The 13,100-nt window shown below is 44.3% G+C and overlaps 2 protein-coding genes across 13 annotated transcripts in view; one reads left to right on the forward strand and one right to left on the reverse strand.

The window, feature by feature from the left end:
- Window positions 1-1,731: 1,731 nt before the first annotated feature.
- On the forward strand, window positions 1,732-10,042 carry LOC120751625 (aldo-keto reductase family 1 member B10-like). Its single transcript, XM_040061740.2, has 10 exons — window positions 1,732-1,909; window positions 2,595-2,762; window positions 3,754-3,870; window positions 4,523-4,600; window positions 5,056-5,178; window positions 6,914-7,020; window positions 7,134-7,215; window positions 8,214-8,297; window positions 9,106-9,188; window positions 9,520-10,042. The coding sequence occupies exons 1-10, from the start codon at window positions 1,841-1,843 to the stop codon at window positions 9,560-9,562; spliced, it is 954 nt and encodes a 317-aa protein (XP_039917674.1). The 5' UTR covers window positions 1,732-1,840; the 3' UTR covers window positions 9,563-10,042.
- Window positions 10,043-11,269: 1,227 nt separating this feature from the next.
- The window catches only part of CALD1 (caldesmon 1), a 212,820-nt gene continuing 210,989 nt past the window's right edge, over window positions 11,270-13,100 (reverse strand). For 9 of the 12 annotated variants that reach the window (XM_040061880.2, XM_040061885.2, XM_040061878.2 and 6 more), the window contains one exon: window positions 11,270-12,426. In XM_040061880.2, coding sequence (XP_039917814.1) covers window positions 12,395-12,426 — 32 coding nt within the window. In that variant the 3' untranslated portion in view covers window positions 11,270-12,394. The remainder of the gene's footprint in view (window positions 12,427-13,100) is intronic. The other 3 variants (XM_040061889.2, XM_040061883.2, XM_040061890.2) reach the window with 1 other exon arrangement.

Consider the following 13,100-nt stretch of genomic DNA (forward strand, 5'->3'; position numbering starts at 1 on the left):
TAGAAACCAGGCCAAGGAGAGCAGGAAGACATTTTGTTTATATTTAAACCCAGAACATGCATTTACCAGCTGAAAATACTGCCCCATAAAAGCAGTCTAACTAATGCAAATAAATTTTGACAAATCACATCAAACATCATGGTTAAGGGCTCAATAATTCATGCTTCTACTTTTTGATAGGCAAACATTAAAAGTCTAAGCATAAAATATTTAATTCTCACTTACACCGTACAAGTCACAGGACGACACCAGTGGAACTTCCACAGCAATTAAACTGGTGGTCAGGGATCAGCAATGAGCGAGAAGGAGTTTACAGGAACATAAGGAAAAGGAAAAAAGTAGACTCAAGCAGCAAAGCACCCCAACTGTGATAACTAAACACAAAAGTCTCCGTGACATGTGAGATGCCCGAGGTAGGGTGCTGAACTTACACCAGCTTCATGGCGTGAAGCCTCTTCTCTTCCAGGCAGCTGCCAGCTAAGCAGCCCAGCCCCTCCAGGCTCTGATTTCTGAGGCACTGCACAGTCTCCTGCCACCTTTAAATATCACTTTTTATCCCTATGTAAAAAGCAAGGGGGTTATTTGGGCTAAAGCACTCCGACAAGCTGTGATCAGCAATCCCTTGTGCAGCATCTGACACCCTACCAGCACTGGCTGAAACTTCAATTGGAGGCCAGGGGAGAGATCCCTTCACACAGACTGATGGTCCAGCAGGGAGCCCAGCCCTCTGTAAGGACAGAAATGAGCTAAAAGGTAAAGCCACGTCGCCTTTTAATGAATTTCCCTGTGAAAAACAGGTGAGCCTAATAGTTTTGAGGAAAATATATGAAAAATTCAGCCCATTTGCCACCACTAGAGAGTGAGAAAATCCTCCAGTGGACACCCACTGCTTCAGGAGGAATTCTCCTGGCAGCCAGCAGGCTCTCCCAGCTGCGGTACCGATGCCTTCAGTTTTAACTTTCGTCTTTTTCAGATTCCGTGCTGCCTAGGGGTGTAAGTTCTGAGCCTCATATTAACTGTTAGCTCTCTTCACATAGTAGACAAAATAAATTCTTTTCCTGCTGAGGACCAAGGACAGCTTTCAGCCCAAAAACACAAAAAAAGGGTGGCTGGAGGGAGGAACAAGAAGGATGGGACCTCACAACCTGGAGCTGGAACTGGACAATTCAACCCCAATGTGCAAATGGCCCAAAACTTATCAAAGTGTGAGACCTCATGACTGTTTGTCCACTTTGTGACCGTTTTGGGTTCACCCTGGGTGTAGCCCTGGCCAGGCTCTGTCCTGTCCAAGGTGGATCCTGGAGGACTTTCAATTAATCCCTACTTTATTCTCCAGCTCTGCCCAGTCTCTGTTCCAGCTCAGCCTTCCCAAGGCATCAGTACCACAGAATGACCAGGGCTGGAAAAGACCCCCCAAACTCGCTGAGTCCAGCCGGAGCCAGCACCGCCACCTCTGCCCCCAGCCCATGTCCCCAGGTGCCACCTTCCCGGGGATTCCAGGGGCGGCGATGCCACCGCCGCTCAGCAGAACGCGTGCGAAGCGCCAGGCCCGCTGCCGAGCCCTTCGCTCTCGCTCTGCTCATCCCCAGACAATGAACCGCATCCCCAAAAGAAAGAACCAGGAACATCACCGAGCCCTCCGCAGCCTCTCCGTGCGGGCGGGCGGGCGGGCATCCCCCGCGTGTGTCGCCTGTGACGGGCCCGGGGAGGGGCGAGGCGGGGCCGCGGCGGCTGCGCTCCTTATAGCGGCCTGGGGCAGGCCCGGGCCGGCTGCGAGCCACGGACGGACAGACGGACGGACAGACAGACTGACTGACACAGACAGACACACACCGGCAGCATGGCCATCCCCTGCGTGGAGCTCAGCAACAAGATGAAGATCCCCGCTCTGGGGCTGGGCACCTGGCAGGTACCGGCGCGGGAGGGAAGGGGTGTGTGTGTTGGGGGGGGGGGGGGAATCCGGCGGGAGATGCCGAGATGGGAAATAAAGTTTAAAAACGACAAAATAGAAAAGGAGCCGTCCCCGTTGAAAGCGGGATCCGGTGCCCTGCGTGAGGGTGGATGGCCGGAGCTTGTGTAACCGGGCCCGCTGCCAGGAGCGGGGGGGCCGCGGGGAGCCACAGGCCGGGGGGGGGAAAAGCAAATATATATATATAAATTAGGGGCTGGAGAAGCTGGAAGGAGGCAGGAAAAAAAAAAAATACATAGGGAAAGTGAAAGAAACGAACCAAAAAGAGCGAGCGGCAGCGGCTGGCAGCCCCGGGATGGAGCCGCGGTGTGAGGGGAAAAGGTCTGGGGAAGGCGAAGTGGAGAAACTCCTGTGGCGGCACAGGGAGCCGAGAGGGGAAATGCCGGTGGATATTGCGCTGCTGGCAGGGGCAGAGCTGAAAGCCTTGCACAAACCAACTCCTTTCAGCTCTGTGCCCGTGCCCTGCAGAAATAAATGGGTGCTGTTCCGCCTGGAAACTCCGTGGGTCTCAGCTCGACGCAGGGGATGAGGAAAGCGCAGGAGCGGCTGGAAAGAAGGGGCTGTGTGGAGCTGTCACAGCGCGGAGCCCCGGCAGAGCTCACGGCTGGCTTCTGTTCGCTTTCAGGCTCCCCCGGGAAAGGTGGAAGAGGTGGTGAAGTATGCTATCGATGCCGGCTACCGCCACTTCGACTGTGCCTATTTCTACCAGAATGAGAATGAGATAGGGAACGCGGTCCAGCAGAAGATCAAGGAGGGAGTTGTGAAACGGGAAGACCTCTTCATTGTCACTAAGGTACAAGGACGCAGGATCCTTGGGGCATTTAGCTTTTCTTGCAGAGAAACCCTTGTTGTACCTGTAAAGTAACATCATTCCCTTCTCTGACGTTCACCTCATGATTTTCTTGCTGTGTCCATCCCGTATTTGCAATTTGGACTTGGCTTTATTAGGAACTGCTGACAGCTTAGGAAAGATATCACAGCTATTACTGGTCGAATCATTCCCTCACATCGAGTAAGTCAATTATACTGGATGTTCAGTGGGACACACCCAAGAAAGATAAAAGGGAAAAAACTAGTAATAATAAAAAAAGACAGTTGTCTGGATTCATCAGTGCTAAGCAAGGCATTTGAAAACATGTGCAAATGGAAATCCTGAAAGGGAACAGAAAACAAAGTATTTTATATGTGTTTTCTTCTTTCCTTTATCTCATCCACCTGTCCCAGAAGTGCTCCTTACCAAAAAGAACCGTTCAACTAATAAATGTATCGCTTGGGGTTTCCCCCAGCAAAACCAGAAAACTTTGAGCATAACTAAGATTTTCCACGTTAAGCTTTGTTTTTGATAGAGAACATGGTTTCATTTAATAATACTTGTTCTTCCATTTAAACAACTTGAATCTCGATTTCAAAAATGAAGTAAAATTGACAACTGTTCTCAATGTGGACAGTTAAAAGGGACAGAAAGAAGGCATCTATGAGCTGCTCATCAGTCAAAACTCAGGCTGAAAAAAATAATTGTAACAGCTAACAGCTTCGCTGTGTCAGGTGCACTTGCCAGAGAGTTACATTTATATCTGAGAATGTATTCTCGTAAGTGGGAATCCTAACAGCCAGCTTTGTGGCATGGTTGTCCTGCCTTAGCAGTGAAATGTTGCATCTTCATCATTTACTGACCTAAGTGGGGAGGGAGTTTCCCTCCCAGAGCTCCAAGTGAGAAGCTTCTGTCCCCTGGTTTGCCCTGTGGGATTTGTGAAGTGACAGTCAGGCTTGGTCTCTTCCCACAGCTGTGGAACACGTTCCATGAGAAGTCCATGGTCAAGGTGGGATTCAAGAAGAGCCTTGCTGCACTCCAACTGGACTACCTGGACCTCTACCTGATGCACTTCCCAATGGGATTCAAGGTATTCCTGCTCTCCACACCCTTCCTCCTTACCTGTGCATTCTCTCATCCTTGCTGTGATCTTCCTAACACAGCTGGGATGTGGGGCTCATTCGGCTCTTCCCTGATCCTGGTGGTAGCAAGGATTTGGTCACTAAAGCCGTGGTGTGTTTTAGCACTGGGCTCTGCCTTTCCATGCCTTTTGGAATGAGATGTGGGTGTGAGCCCCCTGGGTCTCCTGGTAACCAGCACAGGATGGTGGTTACAGCATGGACATCCAGAGTTTTGGGGATGTTGGTTTGGCCTGAAGTGACCAGCTGTGAAAAATGAAGCACAGCACAGCAGGAATGTGTTTCTTTCCCCAGTCTGCATCTCTGTAGAATCATTAAGAAACGAGAATAAAGGGACTGGGGGGTGTCTGTTCCCTTCTCTCCAGATCTGCAGAAGTTACACAATTATCACTAATCCCCACAGCCTTTGCATGCAGGGACTGATTTTGCAAAATATGGCCCTCATCCAGAAGAGAATACTAATGCACATGCATCATTTTTAGTTATGCAGTTTGTTTAAACAGCCTGCTAACTTGCTGCCTGTAAATGCAGTCCAGAGTGCTTGTACACTGTAGGAAATTCAACAGCTAAAAAGTCTGTGTATTACCTGCCTTGAATTCACAGGCTGGTGAGGAGCTGCATCCTCTGGATGACAAGGGCCACAGTATTCCCAGTGACACAGATTTTTTGGACACATGGGAGGTAAGTCAATACCTGCTCTTCAGAGCAGCACTAAAGATGGAGCAGAGATCTGTGTGCAGAGTGAAATTGAGGGATATGTTTGGGCATGAGGGACAGCCACACAAAATTGTATTTCAACCAGACAGCTGCTTGTGTCTCCTGTTTTGGGGAGCAAGAAGGGGATGTTTGTAGTGAGGCTAAAGAGAAGGAAGCTATCAGCACTGGAGGCGCTGTTCCTAAAATATCTGGATACACACAATGGTAGAACCAGCCCTTTAGATTAATCTAGGTGTGGCTGTTAATTTACTGGGCGTTCATACAGTTAGGATTCTGTTTTCTTTTATTAACCCAGATACTTTTATGTAATCTAATCTGACGTGAGCTGTTTGCTCATTGGCCACAAGCTTGAGAGAAACAAAATAATGCAGTTTAACAGTAATACCACCAACTCATTCTTGTTTGTCCTTACTTGTTAGGCCATGGAAGAGCTGGTGGATGCTGGCCTGGTAAAAGCCATTGGAGTCTCCAACTTCAACCATGAGCAGATTGAAAGAATCTTGAACAAGCCAGGGCTGAAATACAAGCCTGTAATGAACCAGGTGAGAATTTTGTTTCCATTCCTCAGCTAACCTTGCAGTCTAGAATCAGTAGAGTGGATTAGGATTGGAGGGTACGTTAAGGATTATCTAGATTCAACCCCTTTCCATGAGGCTGGAGCCTTCCACTTAGAAGTATTCCTAAATATATTTAGAATGTGCATGTGTATATATATAATTAGAGTATACCTAAAGTCATATAATAGATAAATATACATGTCCCATATAAATAATATATAATTTATATAATACATATTTAGAGTAATCTTAAACATATTCAGCAAAATCCTCACTGAGTTTCTGCACCAGCATGGGGCTAGACAGGGATGCATTGGACTTCCTCATTTAGTTCAACATAAAATAAATAAACCACTCAACTTCATTACAGAAAGGAGGTTGGAGAGTCCAGTAATTACATAACAAATTCTCACCACATACCTCACAAATGTAATCACAGGACAGCAGCAGCTTCTGATTTTCTTCCACGTGCATCTTCTTTGCACTCAGCTGAGGGTGCTGAATGCCCACCTCATCCAGGTGGGGAATATCCTGGGAAATCCCCACACTGCCTGTGGGGTTTTTATCTTCTTTTCTTCTGTTAGAGCCAGGATTAAATGCTCGAGAGACACAGTTCATGTTCTGACTCAGCTGTTTATTAATTCTTATCTACATTACAGTCTCACAAGTTGTGAGTTCCAGCTAACAAAGTAGAAAAGTGGCTCTCTCTCTCTACAAGGTCTTTTAAGCACAAATTGTCCAATTATGAGGTGACACCTAGGTTATTTTGACTTTTAAACCAATAACCAACCACCCGTGGCCCACAATGTGGATTTTTCTACCCAACTACAAAATCCCACCCAGACCCATGAAGAACAAGGTGAAAAAGAAGGACTCAGCCTCTGCCCTAAATCCTCCATCTTGCTTTGTATGTATTACTGTATTCTAAACCCTTAAACTCTGAGTTTTCCACCCTGTGATATCACACACTTCTATTCAAACCCCACACCCATAATCCCAGTGCTGTCATTCAATTTTTGGAAGCCTTCTCCATGGCCTCAGGTCAGTGCAGTGTTTGCTTGGGGGTCAGAGCCTGGCAGCACAGAAAGCCTGGAATTCCCAGCTTCAAGGGTTCCAGCAGTGTAAGTTAACTACTGTTAACTACAAAAAACTACACGTTTTAACTACGTGTTTTTCCTGTCACCATGGCTGGCAGTAAAGCTCTGGTGTGCACAGGGCTTGTGGCAGCTCCTGTTCCTTTCAGGATATCTAACCCAAAACATCTGCTTGCAATATTAATTTTCTTCCTCAGGTTAGCTCAGATCATCTCCCCAAGCTCCTTCAGGAATCAGAGAGGCTCCTTGAGACAAGGAGAAGTTGGGTGCATGAGAGCAGAAAATAAACTTCAGGCATTCTGAGCTGCCCCTGTGACAGCTGCAGCCCAGCCCTGCTGTAGTCCAGGAAGGCTCATTTCTCAGATTCCACACAGATAACACTTTCACTCTTCTCATCGATTTTTTTGCTTTCTGTGGGTAATATGTAGCATGAGACATCTCTCTTCTCTTCTAGATGCTGCTATGACACTAATAACTTTTTTGTAGGATAGGTTTGAATCATGGTACTGGAAGTCAAGTCTTCACGTTTTCTGAGACCCAAGTGGATTTAAAATGTAATGCTCTGCAGCTCAGGGGAGTCTGCTTTTTTATCGACCTCCTTATCAACCATCTTTCTGTGCCTGCAGGTGGAATGCCATCCATACCTGACCCAGGAGAAGTTGGTCAAGTTCTGTAAATCCAAAGGGATTGCTGTGACTGCATACAGCCCCCTGGGCTCTCCTAACCGCCCATGGTAAGAGAGCTCTGCAGCCTTCCTGTACACAGAACAGCACAGCTGAACTATGACAATTACCATTATTATTAGAAAATTAACTGTTAACTAAATTATCTCTGTTTTTTGAACAGGGCAAAGCCAGGGGAACCCACACTTATGGACGATCCCAAGATTAAAGACATTGCAGCTAGACATCAGAAAACGCCTGCCCAGGTAAGCTGTCAGAGCAAACTATTCCTCCTCCTCAGATGTCTTACAGGCCAGTCCTGGCAGATGCTCCTTTCTCTAGAGATACATTATCATGGGGCTGGACTTGACTCTTCATTCGGCCCAAGTTTTTAATAGCATTCATAAACATTTTCAGCTATTCTGAAGGAGGTCTTGAGTGCCAAGTTTTGGGGTGGACTGATCAGCAATGGCATGTGCTTACCTCAGGTGTTTACCCCCCTGAATTTTTATTCCTTTCTCCAGCTAAGTTATTCTTCAGAAGAGAAATAATTTGTAATTTGGAGACATATTTGATTGCCTCCAATCTGCTCATGTTCACAAAAAATTATTGAAAGCTGTTTGATCATTTAAGATTATTTTTTCTCTGTGTTGGTTTGCTAGTCACACAAATCAGTTGTTGCCTGAGGTGTGCAGAAACTGCACTTCACCCAAAGCCACATGTAATCAAAGACAAACATATTTTAAGACAAGCAGAGCAGGATGAAAGCGCTGTGTGCAACAGTTCTCTTTTTTTTTTTGGGGGGGGGGAACTTTTAAATTCCGTAAATATGTTTTTTCCTTTTATGGACTTCCAAAAGCTGAACCTTTGTCGAGGTACTTACCTGTAAGCCCAAAGTGATCTGCAGTGTCATTATGCTCATTGAGTCTGAGCACTCATTTAATAGAAGCCAGAGCATCATAATTTTTCTCCCCTTGCCACTACCCTAAACAGAAACAAAACAAATCCTGCAAAAGCCACGATGTAGAAACAACATAGAAAAATCTAAAAAATTTTTAGAAAAATGTACAGTTTACCAGTCTGCTGAAAACACATGAGCAAATCCTGGCGTATCAAACTCCTGTGTGCAAACGGGTGGTCTTCCAAAGACTGAATATGGGTGTAGAAGAATAAATTGTAGATTAAAAAAAAAATAAAATCCACAAAACGTGTTTGGATAGATTTTTTTGGTACCTGGGTGTTCACGCTCCTTGTTGTTTCCTAGGTCCTGATCCGTTTTCTGGTCCAAAGAGACATCATTGTGATCCCCAAGTCTGACAAACCACACCGTGTTGAGGAAAACATGAAGGTGAAGTTCCCTTTGGAAATGCTGCTGCCTGGTTTTGTGCAGGATGGGCACCCACACCCCTCTGTGTTTCCAGGCAGCACCTGAGTCACAGGGATTTGAAGACTGAGGCTCAGCACTACCAGACCACCTGGGGAAAAGCATTTTTTTCCTGCTAGGAGAGAGATGGGATACCCCAGGGTTGTCTGAGCTCTGCTGCTGCAGAAAGGGAGCCCCAGGTTTGGCCTTGCCCTTGGGGAAAAGCTTAACAAGTCCTTAGGGTGCAAAGGAACAAGCTGTGAACAAACACCAGACCTGTTAGAGTTTGTCTCACTTGGCAGTGACGTTTAGCTGCATGTTTGCTCATAAGGTGTGGCATCTTATACAAGACCTGTGTTGCTTTCAGTCCATGGTGAGAGGGTTTGGAGTTATTCCTCCTATCAACCCCTGGCAAGAACTCTTAACTGTGAGGCAACTATTTGCAGCTGATACCCAGCAGCCCCCTCCTGTAGCAGAAAATCTCCCTCCAGTTCCAGTATTTGGGACACATCCTGAGCACCTGAAGTCTTCTCTGTGTGCCTTACAACACAAAGTGCACTGCTGTTGGCATTCAGCCACCCAGAAATGTGAGACCTTGCTGTGAAGAGCACCTCAGCAAGAAAAGGACTGTCTTGGTGACTTCAAGGCTTGTTACTTGCCTGAGAAATAAGAGGATTGCTTAACTGTGCTTAATGCATTCCTACCTCAAGTCCTAAGTGCATGAAGCACACTTAGTAGCTAACAACTCATGAACTTAACTAAAAAGAGCTTTTATTTTTTCTCTCCCTGCTAGGTGTTTGACTTTGAACTGTCTAAAAAGGAGATGGATGTCATCCTCAGCTTTAACAGGAACTGGAGGGCAGTTCCAGTGGTCCAGTACGTTCCTCATCATCCTTACTATCCATTCATCCTATTTCTGTCTGTATTTTCATACCCCTCTGTCTTGAAAACACACGTGACCAAAACCAGGGAGAGCTCATACTCTAAACTTCAGTGAGGCACGTCCTGGAACTTCAGGAGGGAGATTTCATTTGGAGTGTTCCCTCAAGAACACTGGTGTTCCAGGGGTTTTCTCACAAGCCTGTGCTCAGTTCATTGACAGCTGCAGAACTGGAGTGGACGGGCAGTGAGGGAGGGACTGCAACGGGGAAATGCTGCTCATGGCATTTTCTGCACTGCCTGAATAACAACGTCTTTCTCTTTGCAGAGCTATCAACCACAAGGACTACCCATTCAAAGCAGAGTATTAAAGGCAGGTGGCCCCTGCAAGACTTCCATTTCACTCCTTCCAGATTAGAAGTACTCTCCAGCTGGATCTTCATTTCTTCTGTGCTTTGTAATTGTTATGAGCAATTATATGAGCAAAAATAATTACTTTTTCCTCCTTTTTTAAGGAGGAAACCACTAACTGATGTAAGAATGCAACAAAAAGGGTGGGGTTTTCGTAAAGATGCTTAGCAGAAATCTGGTTTTGATTAGTAGCAAAAAGACAATGTCTTTTCATTTCCTTTTTATCTGGTTTTCCTTAATTAGAGACATGTGTAACAAAAAATAGCGACTTAGATGGAGTTTTTGTAAGTTACTTCCAGTGTGGCCAGTCACACTGGCTCATGAGTCACTGTCAAAGAATGCTCTAATTACAATGCTTTTTTGTATATTTGTGATTTTTATAGAGTCTATTTCTAGTGCTTTAAAAATTTTATATGAATAAAGTTTAATTAAGAACAAAAGTTGATCAGCGTAGTCCTTAAATTGTTTTATACAGTCTGGCATGTTTTTTCTGAACTCTGGGGTTTTACAGATTTTAATACAGATAGAAACAAGCTTCTATGATTTCTGTACAAGGAGAGGACATACAGATCACTTTGTGGCTTATTCTTCAAAAGAGGGTTATGCTCTAGCTGGGGCCTAAAGAACAAAGTTGTAACTGCTGCCTCACACAGCCCTTCCTCTGAATACCTCGAATCGGAACTCCTGTGTGATTAGTGGGAAAGCTGAAGACAGCATCATGGGCAGGGATAACTGACAGCAAAATCCAGCCAGCTGAACTCAAGGGCTGCCTCCAGCATCAGGCTGGGAGCCTCAAATATTAACTTGGATTTTTGCAACTCTGCTAGCAGCATCCAGAATATTCCACTCAGACACAGGCTGGCTTTATCTAAGGAAAGCACGGAAAAAACGTCTTCAAAATCACCAAAGCAAACCCTGAGAGAGCCTCACACAGTTAAATATTTTCAGACAGATTTTGCTAGGTCAAAGCCAAGCTGGTTTGTGGCATTCAGGGGGGATATCCTTAGGGGTTCTTCACCTCATCTCAGGGGGACTCAGCACAATTCCTATCCCACTTAACAACAACTGGCCCATCCCTACTCATTAGCAAACGGGGCTGCTGATGGAAATACTCCATTTATTGCAGATGCAGTTTCAGAACACATTGTTTGAACAAATTGTTTTTATTGCAGCTATCAGATGTATCTGAGAGATTCAGAGGAGTGTTAACAAAACCCCCAAACAAACAAACAAACAAACGAAAAAAAAAAAAAGAAGGAAAAGAAAAAAGAACCACGACAGCTCACAGACAACGTCAGGCACAGTTTCACCCCCTACAGAAAGCTTCGTGCATCTCGAGATGTAAACAAGATGTTCCAGCCAAGCAGGGGAGCCCGGCTTTGGGCTGAAATACAACACTGCACCTCGCTAGGAAGAAGCCAGATGCTCTAAGACGTGGGAGTGGTGATAACTGGGGGTTCTAAGGCACAGCAAAGCTGTTAACAACACGCTCGGGGGCTGCTCAGTTGATGCCGCCCATACACTGCAGGATGTAAATGCTAAACTGCATGGCATGTAAATTCAAACCAAGCTGACGTCTCGTGGCCACGTATTTACTATATACAAATGGAAACACCTGTAAATGAGATACTCAGGAGAGGGAGGTAAAAAGAAGCGTCATAAAGATAGAGGTTTAACTTCATTTTCGGTGCACGGCACGGATGGATGGCAAGGTTTAGTGTACAGTCATTTGAAACAAGCTCCAACTCTGTTTACATGGTTTTTTTTCTTTTTTAATTATGGTAGTTTTATATAAATTAAACTACAAGGTTTTATACAAGTGACCTATTTTTGACCCTCTATACCCTTACCTTTTCCTCTTTTAAAAACTATACTTTCTTTTTAATTACCCATTACTGGGCAACTGACATTTAAATTTTTTTTAATACTTATCTCACCATACCTCTAATGACAACTATGAAATTTTACTATAGAAAAGTGTGTGATTTTGTCTTTATTTTTTTTTAAAGCTGTGATATTGGCTAATTATGTATGTTTATTGCTAAATATAATACTCTAGCACATATTAAAGCCATTCTACCATTAGTAGTGCCTTTAGGCTAAACTTTGTAAAGCTATGTGTGTATATATATTCTAGATTGCATTCAATTACTAATCACTAACAACAAAAAGAAATATCAGTACCGCTGTCAGCTAACATAATCATCCAAATTTAGGTATTAACTTAAACTAGAATGGAGAAACTGATACTTAAAAAAAGTATAAAACAAAAAAAAAATTAAAACACGTTATTGATGCAGTATTTCTCATGACATGGGCAACTTACAGAAAATATTACATTGTCAACTAAAGATATTTCTTCCATGCCTTAGTCTAAAGTGCAGAAAGAAAAAGACTTCTGAATTACAAAAGTAACCATTGTTTTTAAAGGTTTACTGCACACCTTTCGCAAGCAACTTTACTTTACATGCGTTTTGGGTTGACATTCTCTAATGCCAGCTGAAATCACTGTTCAGATACATATTTATGACTGTCAGTAGGAGAGTCTATAATATATTTCACAGCACGGGTTTCTTTAGGAATAAAGGCTCTTGTGCAAAGGCAGTACTATTCTGATGAATGTCTAGACTGATTATTAAATACAGTGCTAATATACATGGTTTTAACTGGGATAATGCAAAAAGACATTTTGGTAAATAAACATAAATATAAAAAGAACAATTTAGCACTTTTTTCCTTTTTTTTTTTTTTTTTTTTCCCAAACTGATTGGTCCAGCGTCTTTAGTGGCCTTCTACGGTTCTTTCTCAAATTGTCTCAAACCTGCTGAGAAAGAGACAGATTAAATATGGCTTGAAACGACCCAAGCACATCTCTAGAACAGAAAAGGCACAGCTCTCTAGGTTAACAGGTAAGAAGGCAGGACACGAGCTGGGTGCTGCTCCGCTCATCTGCTGGGGTGGCTCTGAGGGGGACAAAAATCAGGATTTCAGCCTCTGAGGAGAGGCTCAGCAGTGGCTAAACCCCTCTGCTGGGACAGATCCTGCGCGTGGAGAACACTTTCCCACAGGAGCATAGCTGCACAAACACTGAGCCAGCTCAAAAATCCCTCTCCTGGCACTTCGGTTTAAAAAAAAGGACAAGAGGAGCAAAAACAATTCTGCTTTGCACGACTCTCAACCAAAAAGAAAAGTTCATGGGTGTACCATACCTCTGGCTCTACATAAAACCACTAAAAATGTGCGTGCACATGTGAAAGAGTAGAAAACCAAGAGCTTTTCTCTATTTGATCATTTCACTCTTTAGTGAAGAATTGAAGCAAAGCATCCTTAAATCTATTCAATTGGTCAGTGAGCTTCCATTCTTCCCCACTGGTTCTTAGCCACACAATTAGTTTAACTGGCTTTATCTGGAGTGATTTAGGTCAAAATAAAAATTAAAAGCTAAGAGGGCTATTTTGCTGATTTCTTTCTGTAAAACTAGGTTGTGTTTCACCAACC

The sequence above is a fragment of the Hirundo rustica genome, chromosome 4 (assembly GCF_015227805.2).
Source record: "Hirundo rustica isolate bHirRus1 chromosome 4, bHirRus1.pri.v3, whole genome shotgun sequence".
Lineage (NCBI taxonomy): Eukaryota > Metazoa > Chordata > Aves > Passeriformes > Hirundinidae > Hirundo > Hirundo rustica.

Bases quoted from the DNA above. Each gene is read 5' to 3' on its own strand.
- LOC120751625 (XM_040061740.2), top strand. From the start codon at position 1,841: ATGGCCATCCCCTGCGTGGAGCTCAGCAACAAGATGAAGATCCCCGCT. The intron at 2,763-3,753 runs GTACAAGGACGC...CTCTTCCCACAG, and splicing joins ACCTCTTCATTGTCACTAAG to CTGTGGAACACGTTCCATGA. The intron at 9,189-9,519 runs GTACGTTCCTCA...TTCTCTTTGCAG, and splicing joins AGGGCAGTTCCAGTGGTCCA to AGCTATCAACCACAAGGACT.